Below are 15,928 nucleotides of genomic sequence, written 5' to 3' on the forward strand. Positions count from 1 at the left end.
GTGTTTCTTAAATCAACATCAATAGTCATCTTTACAAATGTATCCAAATTCCTAAATAAAAATAAATAAATGTCAGATTGTCGTGATTGGGTTTATGCAGTAAATACGATAGCTACTAAAGCATCCAAAAGATAACATAAAAAAAAATAGGAATTCAAAAGTCGTTTTAGAAAAAGGATGCAACTTAAGACAAACACTTAAGAGCAACTTTTACTCTGAACAAAGTCCTTGTGTTTATGTACGTCAATAAACGCATAGATTTTTTAGCAGCATTAATATTGGTGCAGCTCCAGGATGAACAGAAAAGTGAGCATTTTAAGGACTAGATAATATTTCAGATATTAAGAAACTGTAACTGGAAATATAAACTGCAAACTATGAAAATGTGGACTTTGAAAATCCTTAAGTTGAACTATCTTTTAATTACAGTCACACAGTTTTTCCTCTTTTTTTTACATTCTTTATCAGTTAAAAATTATGAGTTATGTCTAAAATACTCTGTAATTTATAGCTGACATATTCTTTTTTTAAATATAAAGCGAATTGGTAGATCGAGAAAAGTCCCCTTTCTGCTCATTCCTCTTGCTTAACAAGGAAAGATTATGCGGAAATCAGAAAATGTCTCCGACTGTAACCCTACAAATTAAATCAGAGAAGACACACAGAAATTGTTCAGTGAGGAAGTATAAAGGAAAGCTGGCCAAGTTATACCACTCCTGAATGCCAAACACAATCATAAAACAAGGAAGAGTGTTCCTCTGCTATTCTGCTTCTAATCGTGAACTCTTTCCTCTGAATCAAGACATGCAAAGACCTGCTGCTGTCAGGTTTATTGAGGTACTTTGAGATTTCGAAAGAGTTGAATTTTTCCAGTCTTGTTAAATCCGCTTGATGCAAAAACGTAAACAGATTTGACAAAAATCTAGCTTTGAGATATTGAGAGAAATTTGTTTTCAAATGGGTTTTTATAGTTCAGAATGTTTTTTTTATATTTCACAAAAAAGGGACTTTTGGAAGTGGTTCATTTCAAGAAATCAAAACAAACAAACAAAATACTAAAATGAGACAAGAAACAACTGGAACATATATCTATATATCGATATATTGAGATATATATATATACACGTATGTGTATATACATATATATATATGCACATATATTTATATACATGTACCTACATATATACATATATATATACATATATATGTGTGTGTGTGTGTGTATATATATACATATATATATATATATATATATATATATATATATATATGTATAAATATACCTATATGTATATATATATACGTATACGTATGTGTGTATATATATATATACATACACACATTTATATATACACTTATATATGCACATATAGGTATATATTTATAGATATATATATACACATATATATATATATATATATATATATATATATATATATATATATATATATTCATTAAAATCACACTTATACTAAACATAATTATTTCATAAATAATCTCACTCTTATTATACTTACCTTTTTTGTAAGTAGTTATTATACATTGGTGCATTACTTCCAATTAGAGCTAGTTATACTTTACCAGTCCATGTGCAGATTTCTATTATTTAACAAAACATATCAAATTAATGTTTTGGACATTCTCCTTAAATCCATGAAAGGCGGTCTGGTGGTTCTGCTCTCCTTGTTATTACTCAAATTGTCCCTTAAATGGGCTCCACCAGTGGAGGAAATGTGACCTTTTCTTTATTGCGGGTTACTGTGTTTCCGCCTCAAGGCTGCACAAGCGCACAACAGAAACTTCCTATGCAAAATATTTTGATGTACATTTGTTTTCCCCCGTAGATGTAAAATGAATCCAGAGCGCCGCCCCTTTGTCTCTCCTTTGTTTTCATCTTCTTTCTTTTGGCATGGCAGGGAACTGGCAAGTGTTTGTGTGCTCGGCAAGAGATACATAGTTCATTGAGCGGGCACAAGGGGCAGCCCTTTGGTGTGTGTGTGGCGTAAAAGTGTTAACATTCAAGGCAGGACCCTTGAACCTCCGAGGACGCGCACCCAGCTAGCCTTAAGCTTCTCCCTGTTTGTTCTTATTTGTTTTCCAGCTAAAATTAAAAAAAATTCATAATGTAGTCAAGTTGATGATGAAGAACTAACTGCATGTTCTGTTGTCTTAATTAATAAAAATAGTTCACGTTAACCTCTTTTTAAAAATTGTACGTTTATCCACTAAGTTGTAATTTTTTTCCGTTTTATCGTTATTTTACACAGAATTTTGTCCTTACATTTTAAAACTTCCCATTTGGTCCAGTCGTTTATTTGAATTTTTTGCTTACCCCTCATCTTTAGCATCCGTCTTTTTTAATCTCCTCACGTATTCAACTGTGCAGTTGAGTCAAAAAAAAGCGGGTATAGTTAGCACTGGCCTCATTTTCTCCATCCGTCCATCTTCGTTGACCGCCTCCTGCTCTTGTAGATTAGCAGGAGGTACTGGCAGCGTTCACCGCTGCCCCTTGATTCACCCCGAGGACACTCTGCTCCCTCCTCCAGCGGCCTCGTCCTGGGGCGAGTAGAGCCCTGAGTCGTTCTTTCTCTTAGTGACGTCCTCGTCGGTTTTTCAAATCTACACGTAAAAAGTTTAACAACAAATTTGGCGTCATTGACTCGGTTTCTCTCAGTGATGATTCCAATTTCTAGTTTTCCATATTTTGAATGACATGTGCGGACAATTGTGTTGTAGAGGGGTTAAAGCTCAAACCATCAGTTTTCTGCTTTCAAACTGTCTCACAATAAAAAGCGGAATTATCAAACTACATATTTATCGCAGAGATGACTCAAATACTTGATTTCTGTCGCTGTTTGGGTTCTATGATTGTGTCTGTTGTACTTTTGCATTTTCTTGAAGAAAGTAGGACTCATCAACCAAAAAAGCTACAAAAAAATTGACTTATATTTACTTGAAACTTATTAGTTGTACAGTTTTTCTGATCATTGATGTCACGTATGACAATAGTTTTTTTGAGATTTCGGCTTCAGGTCCAAGTTTTATTGAATCTGTAGCGTGAAGCGGATTAACCTTCACGGAACCTGAAAACCAGCGCCGGTCCACCGTGTGTCTCTGCCCACGGCTGTCCAAAAATGACTCACGACTTTTTTATTCCTACCGCAATAACACAAAAGAAGTTTAATGTGGAAAAAAGCATCAATTCATCTTAACATCACTAAGGAAAAGAAGGTTTAACGGGTCAAGAATTCCGCATGATGGAGCTGTACTTTACATGATGGAAAAATCACGCTTCGTCTTCACTTTTTCATTTAACGTCAACCTTTACTTTAAGTATTATGCGCTTTCATGTTTTACTGCAATAGGTGATTTAAAAAAAAAAAAATTCCGTACACTGACTTTTTAAAATGTGATATTTGTGGTTATAAATAGTGATTTATAAGTTGCGATCATCATTTTGTTGGGAGTTTTAGATTATATAAAACATTTCAATAAATAAATTCCTGATGATTCACATATTATGGACAGAAACAAAAGGACGAAATAAACATTAGTAATTAGTCAAGAAATGTTTGTTCGTCAGAAAGGTTTACAACGGAGAAAGTGATACATTTAGACCCAAAAAATAACATTTTCTGAATCAAAGTTCCTGCCGTTAACTGAACACTTTTCTTTGAAGAATATTTTTTAAATTAAGTAGTTTTCCTTTAATTAAGTCCAGAAATTTCGTTGATAATTAAACACGTTTAATGTTCTCTTTTGCAGTTGCTGTCTTATAGGTTTATATGAAAAACCTTGTTGTAAAAGTTTCGGTTTTTAAAAAGAAAAATCTAAATTTTTTAATGTAAAATTTCATGAAATTGGAAGAAGGCTCCACGTACAAGGTCATGTGTTGAAGAAGCTCCGGGTGGACATTTACAGCAGATGCTTCATCGATAACAGTGGAAGCCGAGTAGTTCAGCGCCGCATGTGAGTTTGGAGCTGTTTGTGTGCATTTCCTTGTAGTGTTTGTGTGTTTGTGTGTGCGCGTTGAGGTATTAGCTGGGGTCCTGGGGTTAGTGCTTAGAGAGTTTTGAACAACTATAATCTCCCTTTTTATAATGTCCCCGGGTCAGGGGCCAGTCCTCCCTGCTTCTCCTCTCTCCATTCTCTGTGTTTTCTGGCTGAACCATCTGAAACTTTTTTTTTTCCGCTTTTCAATCCGTTCTTTTAGAAACGAGCAGCCATCCCATCTCTCCGCCTCCACTGCCACGCTCTGCGCTCGCTTTCTCTACATCCGTTTTTTTGGCCCTTTGCTCATTTACACCTTCTTTTTTCCCTCCACTATTACTAATCCCTCCTCCTCTTTTTTCCGTACGCTCTCTTTAGTTTCCTTTCACTCATCCCACTTTCTTATTTCATCTGATTCCCCTCCTCCCTCTGTGTCTCCGTGATGTGGTGGCGTGAACGCAAAGGGACGGCGCTCATTGTCGAGCGGAGAACCTATCGCACCATTCAAACGCACAATCACACACACAGAAACCCACAGACTGGTTCCTTGGTATCTCTGGCACTAGCTAAATGATTGACAGCTGAAAGGAGAGAAGGAATTCCCTCACCGCCTCTGACCTCGTTTCCTCTCTTGTTGTTCTCCGCCGTTCTTGCTGCTTTTTCACTTTTCATCTTAACCTTTATTTCAGGTGTTACCATGGAGATTCCTGGTATTACCTTTGTGTGTGTGGATGCACCTGTCAGTCAAGCAGCTATGGTTGAAATCTTTGTAGGAACTTGGTTTCCCAACACAGGTTTCATGAACGTATGGGCCGTGCCTCATTTCCTGCTTTCTTCTTCTGTTTTGGGTCAAATTTATTTCGTTTTGTTGATTTGTACCAAGTTGATTTAAAAAAAAAAACAACAAGTCCCTCCCACCGTGACTAATATTCCTTAGAAATATGGTTTTCAACATGTAAAAACAGTACAATGGACTATAGCAGCCCACGTTACCCATGATTCATCTGAGCCTTAGACTGGCATTGTAGCTTGTAAAAATAAGTGAACCATATCTTTTTTTTAAAGTACAATTCGTAGAAGTGGAGGACATTTGAACATTTCTTTAGAGGAATTGACGACAAATGGGAATGCTTCTTTTAGTGAGCCGTTTTCCAACACTCATAACACAGGACCCTACGGAGCCCTAGACACGACAATGAAAACAAAGAAAGTAAATACATTGTTCCCTTAATTTGGCATTTTGTGGCCACAAATTGGGCTTTTATTATCATTTTTTACCAACAAATAATTTGTGCACACAAAATACCAAAGAAATAAAAGCACATTGACAATATTACAATACAGGTGTTGTCTTTTAATGTAAACTCTATAATTGTAAAAAAGTTCCTTTGTGCACATGAAATGCTCATTTGTGCACACAACATGCTAATTTGTGTGCATAAAAACGACATAATAAGACTAGTCTCATTAAAGGAAGAGCTAAAAGCCAAAATTACGGCATCCAATGAGAGCGGTTTATGCCACATAAACGGTGAAACCAGGAAAACTGATGAAGAAGACCATTTTTAATTCAGGCTCTATGATTGGCTGGGACCCTACTGTTCTTGTCAGACCCGTTCTACCTTACCAACAGGTAAGCCTCCGTAAGAACACCAGCCTGTTTAAGTGGAAGACGGTACAATTTGTAGGGACAAGGGTAAACTGTTTAGCTTATTAAAGCAAAGGCTGTTTGGCAAAAACCTCAAATTCCCATTTCAGTTTTATAGTTTGGTAAATTTGAAATGAAGGATTAAGATCTATGTTTCCACTGAAGAAACCTTTAGTTCAGTTTTTACGTTTACTGTCTTATGTTGACCTTTGACATTATAGGGATCAGTTAGTAATTCATGTTGGATGCATTTTGTCACTTTGGGTTTTGTGTTGGTGAAGGATTAAAGGGGACAGTCTCCAATCGTCGTTTGGAGTCAGAAAAATCCGAATCAGCCCCTGTATTTGTACTTTCCCACTCCCCATGCAGACGTTTTCACCAACTCCTCTCACACACTGGCACATAGAGTGTGTGTGTGTGGGTTGATCTGAGTAAACATAATTAGCTGTGTTTTTTGTCTTGCCCTAATAAAAGAGTCATTTGTTGGACATTTCCACTGCGTTACAAAGAGGACATTTATAAGCCCCGGCCCAAGTTCGCCCCCAGGCCAACCCTAACAGAACAGACGGAGGTATTTTTAGCACAGCCGGCGGGTTAGCTCGCTGTCCTGGGACAGTGTGTGCGTATGTGTTTGTGTGTGTGTGTGTGTGTAGAGAACAAGAGAAACAGGGAGATTTTATGAGATTTTCTGTGATCGGGGTGGCGCTACTCAGAAAGTGTGTAATGATGCTGTGTGTGGAAAACCCTTCTAGAAAACTCCCCCTCTCCCTCCTTTATTGGCGTTCTTTAGAAATATCGGATCACGTTTTGTTGAAAAAAGTATAAAAGAGACTCTGTAGCGGCTGACATCACAGAATACATGAACCACTCTGACCAGACGGTAGAAACAAACACAGCTAAAATACTTTAGGGGTTCTATTTGCTGATGAAATGATTTCCTTCCAGCATGTCTTTCTAACTCGGACTTGATTTGACCTCTCTTCTCTTTAACCAAGCTTCTGTTTGAGCCCCATTTTCAAATACGACAGTTTTATTCTTACCTCAAGGTGAACTGAGATCTTTGTGGAAACAAATGGATTGATTAAAAAAAAGTCAAAATTAACTCATTTTTATCCCAATTCCTAACTTTCGTCCTTGAAAGCCAAAACGTCAAACAGAGGAAATTTGGTCTTAAGTGTAGCTACTTCCTTTTTTACTTACTTTACGAACACTTTAACGTTAAAATGTCCTTTAAACTGTAACAAATAAAGACTTAAATATTGCAATGTTTGTCACTATTTTAGCTAAATCTCAATATCTAAATATTTAAAGAGCCTATGGCTATTTCAATCGAAACAGTAAAAAGTGCATAATTGCATAACTGATTTTAAACTACACAGCCAATGACTTGTTTTTTATAAAAGCCATCTATCTATTGATTTGTCTTTGCATTAAAATTAACCACAAGAATAAAAATTAAGAGGAAAAGGCAGCTCTGTGGTTTTCATTTAGAACTGACAGTTAAATCTGTGGTTTCCATGGTGACACCGCTGGTATCTGGAGTCTGTTTTCAGGTACAGCATTTAAATTTACGTTAAAAGATGTCTGAACTAAACAAGACACTTTAAAACTTTAAAATGTTTAGATTATAGACCATGTGTTAACCGAATTTGTACGTGTTTCGCCGTAACTTCTGTAAAAAATTCAACCAATCTGGCAAAATTAAAAAATATTATAAGTATATTCATTTCATAACTTTATAAAACATCAAACTGCATTAATGTAAAGAAAAAGCGGAGATCGTGGTGAGTTACCAGTGTTAATGTTTGCAAAATGATCAAATTTGAAAAATCTCCCTCTTAAAACACTTTTGATAAATGCAATAATATCCTAGAGGTTGTGGTTGAAATAGTCGCACAAAAGTGGGAATTGTTTAAAGAAAGACAGTTGTGCGAGCCAAACTGTAAATAAAATGCAGTGCATGTGACTGCAGTCTTTGTCCAAGCGTAACTTACGAAATTACAGCTGCTGACTGCATGGAGCTGGAAAAAATTAAAATCAGGTGGTGCAGACATCATGTTTTGTGTCTCCGCCGCCAGCTTGTACTTCTCTTAGTTGCCAGGCATCATGACCACAAAAAAAAATTAAAAAAAAGGACTTGAAAACGTCTCCCGCCATCATTAAGAGAAGCCTTTTTATGGTTTTCATCTTGCATCAGAGCCCGCTGCCTCTGACATGGTGGTAAAATCAGCCGTAATGTTGCGGTGGTAATTTTGGTTTCTGGGCTTTATTTATTTATTCCCCCCCCCCTTTTTTTGTGTTTACAGTGAGGGCTCCTCTGCTCCACTGATGTTTGGGGGGGAAATTGCGTTTTGGTGAGAAGCTGTGACGCCGGCGTCTCTGCGGCTGCGCTTCGGCTCTGTGTGTCGTGTGTGTGCGCGCGGGCGCCATATGCGTTTCTCCTGCAGGAGTGCCGTGGCGACATGGCATCATGATTTTCCATACTTGCCCCGCATGTGCACACGTGTGTGCGTGGTCTCCGTGGTTTGAGGCGGACAGTTAGGGGGAATGTGTTAAATGTTAAATATCACTCCGCCCATACATTTCTTGCAATACGTTTTGGTAAATTCAGTATTTTTAAACAGAACAACAGATAAAAACCTTCAGTTTGCTGCCAAAGTCCCAAAAAAGTTGGGAGCAATGGAAATATAAGTTGTAGTAGAAAGTACACATAATGCTCTCACCGAAAAAGGAGTACACAATCAGTCCAATCTGATGCTGTATCTGGGAGTGTGAAAGGCAGCCTTGTCTCGCTGCCTGAGGAACTCCCTTTGAGTTGGCCCGTTTGAGTGTGTGTGTTCGTGCGCCTGCCAGGCAGACATACTAAACCACTCCACATCCATGTGGCAGCAAAATGTAGCTTTAAAAAACACACACACACACACACAACCCCAGGGCGGTGGAGGGAACCCGTTAGCGTGTGTGTGCATGCCACAGTAAAATGAGGAAGTGTACCGGAGCTGTCAAAACACCTCGGGTCAACAGTTTGTACCGAGAGAGAGAGAGAGAGCAGCTGGAATCTGCCGCGGTGACAGAATGAGGAGATGAGATCCAAGTGAACCGTAACTGTGCTGAAACCTGACAGGAAAGTACGCATCATCTGTTGTTGGTGATGATGACGATGATGATGCTCCACAACACCAGTACAGTTCAGCTCAGGGTGAAGAACATGGCATCAACACCTCTCAACCAGGAGGTTGGAACATCTGAGGCAGCTTAAGTGCTGTAATGAACACAGAGTTCGGGGGCATATTGAACAGGATGTTAATTAGCCTCACTTTTCATCCATAAAAACCGTCTGGCTCCGAAAGCAACATTTAGCCTCAGCAGAGAGGCCGAAATGCATCTGCACTCAATTTAGTTCACTCGGGAAAACATGCGACGTGCGTTGAAAGAAGGTGAGAAAGGTCCCAGGGTAGGAAAACGGCTTGTGGTTAGGTTGACCGTAAGGTTTTTGACAAGTAATATTTGTTATAGCTTCCCAGGAAAGCGTGGCGTGGCGTGGCGTGAATCCACCCTAAAACAACGAGCAATTAAGCAGAAATGTTGGTGCGATGCTCCAACAATGATTCAAATCCAATCACTACAACACAATGCCAACAACTGCACATTGATTCTTAATGCAACAGAGTCCTAACTTCTTCACATCTGTGTTTATTTCCAATTATATGAAAAAAATCTATCCATTCAAGATGATGGCTAATTAAGTGGAGTCCTAGGTTTAATGGTATGTATGAATTAGTGACATACGGTGGTTAAAAGGATCGTAAAATACCAGATATTTCACATTTTTAATGTGTAGTTAGTTCATACGTATTTAAAAACCAAATCTAGCAAAGTAAATGTAAGGAAATATTTCAGAAATGCAATTTTTATACCCAATTCCAAAATTGGGTATGTTATGCAAGTGAATACATTTTCATTTTACAATAATCACAACAAATAATTGTATTGATCAATAAATTTTTTTTTTAAATAAAATAAAAAACAGAAAATGACAAGGTATGTCCTTTTTTTCCAAATGTAACATACTAAATAGTTTGATTGACTGATTGAATGTATCAGTTTCACATTTGTTGGTTTCTCCATGTTGTTTTTGGAATAAAGTAGCGGCAAACGCAACAAAGTGGCAGATTTCTCGGAAAGACGCGATGAGGCTCCGTTAGCCAGTTTTGTTTCTACTTCATGACCTTCTTATTTAAAACAAAAGATCCGTTTTGACTTAAAAGTCTGTTTGCGTCTTAACTTTCATATTTCTGTTTTGACCAAATTCGCAGCCTTGAGATGTTGAGTTGTCGGTTATTTGATAAAACTAGTCTCTGTAGCTTTTTATTCCTGTTTTTTTTTAAATATACTTTTTTTCTAATTTTCTGTTTTTATACTCTTGTAAATTCTTGTTTTCCAGAATTATAGTAAAAATATATTTGACCTTTGTGGTCAATTAGAAACTGCAGTTTTTTGTTTTATTTTTACAAGAAGCTAGAATTAAAATAGGAAGCAAGCTAACAAAGGCTAGCGTTAATAGCATCAAGCTAATGCTACATATTTAGCATACATTTTTTTGTTCAATAAAAGGTTCAAATCTTTCCAATTAGTTGTAAATAAAGTAAAAATGATTAGTAAAAGATGAATATTATATACAATCGGAGAAGGAGTGACCGACTTCATTTGCGTGAAAATGACGAAATTGCTATAATAATTACGATGTTTTACCCCAAAGTGTTTAATTCCAAACAGCAGAATCTCCAAAACAGAACAATTATTTTGGAAATTATTGGTGTTTCTTACACTTTTAGGGCGTAATTTCTTGATACCGAGTATTCAAATCAGAAATTTAGAATAGCTTTGTCTTTTTTTCCCCACCTTTCTCTTTGTAGTTTTTGAAAAGGGAGCCTAACTTTGGTGCAGCAACTCTTGAAGGCGTTACATAAGTGTTTTGGATCAAATGTTGCAGTTTATTTTTATGTTTGACCAATAATTTCATGCGGTATGACAGGCAGTGATTGAGCAGGTCGTCGGTGCAGATCTTAAACACCTCCTCCGTTTAACAGTTCTTGGAAACTGAAGCAGGTTGTGTTTCAGATTTTATTGAACGCATCAAGGCTTCCCTGCAGGACTCTGGGCCACAAATTACACCGTAAATCTGAATCGCTGCAAGGAGTCTAGGATGAAGCCGCGTGTGTGTGTGTGTGTGTGTGTGCGTGGACACGTGATCAGAAATAGAACGCTGCGTTGCTGCCAGAGGTGTGTCCCGGCCAGGAGACAAACTACACGCTAAAATTAGAGACTTCATTTTCCTGCTGTATAGGTACTACACAGGTTCTTTATGCTGGTTTCAATAGGACATTTTTTATTGGGGAAAAAAACATTTGTTCTAAAAAAAATTAGACTATTTATCAATTAAAGGTTGGACTGGAGTGTAGTTTTCACAGATGTTTACCTCTACAAAGAGAGAGTGTGTGCGCCTCACAGTTGCAAATATCTCTTTCCCCTGGAGTAAAACGGGGTCAAACCAGTAAGTGTTGCTTCGGCAGTTTGCAGTTGGGCCTCTATGTGTTTATTTACTCTGCTTTTTTTGTGTGTGTGTGCTTTATGAATGCGAAGTGCATGTGTGAGACTGCACATTTGGACCGGCACATGCATGTACTTGAGAGTCTAGCTTTAGCGGTACGTGTGAATACTGGCGTGCAGACGCTACATACGTCGTGTTGTGTGCGTTGGATCTGCGTGTAACGCGGTAAACCGGTCTTTACGGTTCCGGGGTCAGCTCTCATTGGCTCTGCCATCACCAGATCTGTTTAAAGGTCAGGAGGTTTACTGAGAACCCCAACGCCAAATGGGCCCAGTTGGAAACGTGGTCCAACCTTTTTTTTTCTCCATAAAAAGCTGGTAAACATCAATCTGGTAGCTTTTGTCTGCTGTTTGAAAAGGTCAGCCGGGATCTTTCATGATTTTAAAGATGATCCTTGCTGATGATTGGAGATTTGCACATTGTGAGCTGGAAAGACCTGATGACAAAAAAAATTAGAAAGGTACAAAAAAAACTTGAAATGGGAAAATGGTACTAACAAAATAATAATAGCTGAATGAAATGATGAAATAGTACAATCAAAGTTCTAATTTCTGGTCCCAAACTAGTTAAATCCTACAATGAAATGAGCATTCATGGTGATAATTCGTAATGATTGTAATTCGTAATGATTTGTCAGTCGCGGAATCTCACAATTGTGCAACAAAATACTAATTCATGGCTATGGGATGGTTAAATTGTACATACATAGGAATGATTAGTTTCCACAAAGTAATTTAACCGAGGGAACCACGAAGACCAAATACTGATGCTGATATCGGCGGCCTGGCTGTCAATGTCTCAGAAATGAGGTTTTCCGAAGCCTAAAATAAACTCAGATCTAACTGTCCATCATGAAACTTTACTCCATATCAGGTTTTGACCCCAGCAGACCACCAATTATGTCAATAGAATAAAAATAAAAGCCTATTTTGTAGGCAATTTCCAAATACTTTGTGAGCATGAAATAAGTATTTAGTTTGCAACTTTTAACTATTTTACCATCGAATCAAACGATTTATGTAAAAGTAAAAGAAGTTGGATGAAAAGTGAAGAGCATGAAGAACAACAAATGTCTGAGGAGCTGATGGCTTCATTCTGACGTTTCATTTACTGTACCCCAAGCCTGAGCTGAAAATGTTTGGAGAACCTTTCCCCTCAACCCTGTGAAAGCTGATCCCAACGCGTGTCCTGAAGGCAACCTAAATCCGTTTTCACTTCATTAACCTTATGTAAACAGGCTTCTTAAACATCTGCAGCCTGCGAGTGTCAGTGGATCCTTTTCCCCCTTTTCCCGGCAGATGATGGAAACATCAGGAACGTTCGGCCTTTGGGGACCTCACCAAAGTTTGGGCCTCAAACCGCAGAGGGAGAAAAACGCTTAGAGAGGTTTTAGAGCGAAGGATCAATGTTGGAGCAGAGGTCAGCTGCATGAGAGGCAGCTTTGGTTGCTTGTCTGTGATGCTGCAGAGATGATGATGATGATGATGATGATGATCAAAATCTATGGATCAATCTCATTTGTTGAATCTTGCAACACACAGGTTGAGCTTTCTGGTAGATTTTTGCAGTCATTTTGATATAACTGAAGAAAGTCGTAGAGATAAAAGCTTCTTACAATAAAATAAGTTGTTTTTGTAATTATCACAAATGACAATTGTGCTCCTTTTTTTGTGTACAGTCTTAATTCCTACTGTTATTTGGAAATTTCTGTGAATTGAAAACATCCTTTTTCTTTTTCTTGTAGGGTTCAAACTTCCACGCGTCGCGGAGACAAAAGTACGGCAACGTGTTTAAGACTCACCTTCTCGGCCGCCCTCTGATCCGAGTGACGGGGGCGGAGAACGTCCGGAAAGTGCTGATGGGCGAGCACACGCTGGTGACGGTGGACTGGCCCCAGAGCACCTCCACCCTCCTGGGGCCCAACTCTCTGGCCAACAGCATCGGAGACATTCACCGCAAGAGGAGGAAGGTCAGAAGCCACGCCTACTTTGCCCTCAACAAACTACTAAAACGCTCATTTAAACTCTAAAAGAAACATTTCTGAAGGTTTCCATTAAAGTCCAAACTACTGGACAAATAACAGAGATACAAATGGCCCACAAGACTCTTAAAGTGATATTTTTTAACCAAAAAAAGGTGCAAATATCTTATATGGTTCATTAACAGCAAGCAGAAACAAACAGTGAATCCAGATTCTGGAGTTCAGTTCTGTAGGGGGAAGTCATCACAGATAAAATGCTCTTTGACTTACTTGACCAAAATAAAAAGGCTTTTATTGATGAGTTTTTCTTCTATCGACTCTATAAAGGTCGATTATTGGTCAATACAGACGTTTCTTCAATTGTTTTACATTTAGTTTAACTTAAATACGGCTTTAATAAACATTTTATCATCTTCAATTCTGAGTAAATCTCCAGTTTGCAACCAAAAAAGGAAGCTCGTACTGAGTGGTGCAATATCCAACAAATGAGATTGATCAAAGGAACTTGAAGCAAATAACTTGAAAAACATGAATATTTGTGGTTGCTGATGTTCGGAGAGTTTTGTCATTTTTTAATGAAAAGTAGTTTTTAAAAACCAAAACCCTTTTTTTTAACTTTAATGAAAAGTGTTGAGTATTTTGAAAGACCTATTTCTCACATCAATGTAGACATTACTTATGATCAGATTATAATCATCCAGAATACTGTTTTTTTTCATGGCATCTGCTACATGATATTTGAGGAAAAAAATGTACGGTTAGCGTATGGTTCATCCGGGAACTCTAATTGTGTAAAGATGAATTAATGGGATTTCAAACCAGTTGAAACATTTTTGCAAAACAGTGAACGTCTATTTTTAAAATGGATTCAAACTGGCAGTTTGCACATTTTTGGGTGTGTTGTTTTGACCCAAACCCAGTATGTAAATGTGTACATTCATTAAGTCTACGCACTCTTAGAGAGCATCAATGCAAAGTTATCCGGTGTGGCTCTGCGTTATCAGCAGCTGCTGAAGAGTGAGAACAACCCCTCCGTCCCTCCATCCCTCCATCCTCCCCTCTGCTCATCTCCATCAGCAGACTCCCCTGGATTATCTGTTGTTTTCTCTCGTTTTTTTCTCCGGCTTCCTCCGTCCCGCCTTTGCCAGGACCATTTCAGGTAATCAACCACTTAGCTCTCCCCGCTATTATCCCTTCATCCCCGGGGCACATACCTCGTTCGCACAAACGCGCACACATCAGAACGCTACAACTTTGCAGATAAACACACAAAAGCAGCAGAATGAGGAGCACAAGAGGAGCAGCCGGGTGCCTTTTTTTTTCCCTTTTCCTGTAGATCAGCCTCATTTTCTCTCTGTGGAGGCGGACTCAGGTTTCGGGGGACGGCGAGGGGTCGGCTGGGTCTAATCTGAGCTCTGATCCCCTCTCCTTTCCCTGGAGACCCCTGCACTAACCTCATGTAATGACCCCTGATTAGGAAGGCTGCCTCCGACACGGCACAAAGAAGGGGCTTCTGTGGGGGCTTTGACACAAAAACCCAACACACCAGGACGCACTTGCTCAGTACTGCCCCCCAAGCCAGGACGCGGCATGAATGCCATCCCAGTGCGGACGCTTACTTGGATAAGTTTGACCCCTCGATGCCGATACAGCACAATATGCGGTTGGCTTTAACCCGGCGACAACTTAACAACACACTTTTTAAACCACTGCAACGCTTTGACCGTTGATTTTGACACAGAGAGAAGCAGCGATGTGCGATTCTATGGAAAGTGTTGCATGGAGCGTTAAGATATGTTCTCCCTGCACTCTGCTATGGACCTTTAAGACAAAATTCCAGTGGGCTTCTGCATTCAATCCTCTGTTGTTCAACCGTAACTACACACATTTCTACACATAAGTCGTGGGTTAAAAGTTCATCTAGGTTGAACTTTGACCAAGCAGGGACTCCGATTCGGTAGTGACGGATGGGTGGCGTCCTTTTTTAATTTATGGAAGTGCCAATCATGAAAAAAGTAATCATTTAGGAAGAATTAATAATTGCGATTATTGTCTTTCGTTTATTAGAATAGAGTTGTTAAAAAAAAAAGCCTGGAGCAAGTATTGTAAGATTTGCACCACTTCAATATTTCGCACCAAGACTTTTCCAACTGTAGGCGGCAGACATGCACTAGGAAACAGGAGAAGAAGAACAAGCCCCTCCCTGCTTGTCCAGTGTCAACACCATGGGCTAAATGCACTTTCAAGAAACCCCTTTTAGTGCATTCTTGAACCATGCCCAGTGTGTCTGTAGCATTAAAGTGTCATTCTCACACTTCATCAGCTGCTGATGACACCTTTAGTTTAGGTAAGAAGCCAGTTTTCATACTAACCCGAGCTAGCCAAGCGCAAAGTCGCTATTTTACGCATCAGAATCCGCTCATTTAGCTTGATTACCTACATACTTTACTACCAATAAGTGTTGCATGTTGCCGTAAAGCTGCTTTTCTCAACTTTCAGAATCCGTTGGAATCCCATTAATTGCATAAACGGTCAAAGATTTACTGTAGTTCAAAGTTAGCCAACACTAGAGCAGCAGCTCCCGTATTAAAAGGTTAACAACAGAGCTTCCAAAATATCCAAGGATGGTTGCACTGCAACTTACCTCAATGTTGTTGTTGGTGCCTTATATATCCCACACCATGTTATGATGTCTGAG

General features: G+C 38.7%; 1 protein-coding gene across 2 annotated transcripts in view; it reads left to right on the forward strand.

The window, feature by feature from the left end:
* cyp26b1 (cytochrome P450, family 26, subfamily b, polypeptide 1) overlaps positions 1–15,928 on the forward strand; it is a 34,852-nt gene that overhangs the window by 4,265 nt on the left and 14,659 nt on the right. The window contains exons 1-2 of one of the 2 annotated variants that reach the window (XM_078935718.1): positions 7,141–7,191; positions 12,994–13,218. In XM_078935718.1, coding sequence (XP_078791844.1) covers positions 7,156–7,191; positions 12,994–13,218 — 261 coding nt within the window. In that variant the 5' untranslated portion in view covers positions 7,141–7,155. Of the gene's footprint in view, positions 1–7,140; positions 7,192–12,993; positions 13,219–15,928 lie in introns of those variants that run through there. The other variant, NM_001278821.1, reaches the window with a different exon arrangement.

This window comes from Oryzias latipes, chromosome 18 (genome assembly GCF_053564925.1).
Source record: "Oryzias latipes strain Hd-rR chromosome 18, Olatipes_Hd-rR_3.1".
NCBI lineage: Eukaryota > Metazoa > Chordata > Actinopteri > Beloniformes > Adrianichthyidae > Oryzias > Oryzias latipes.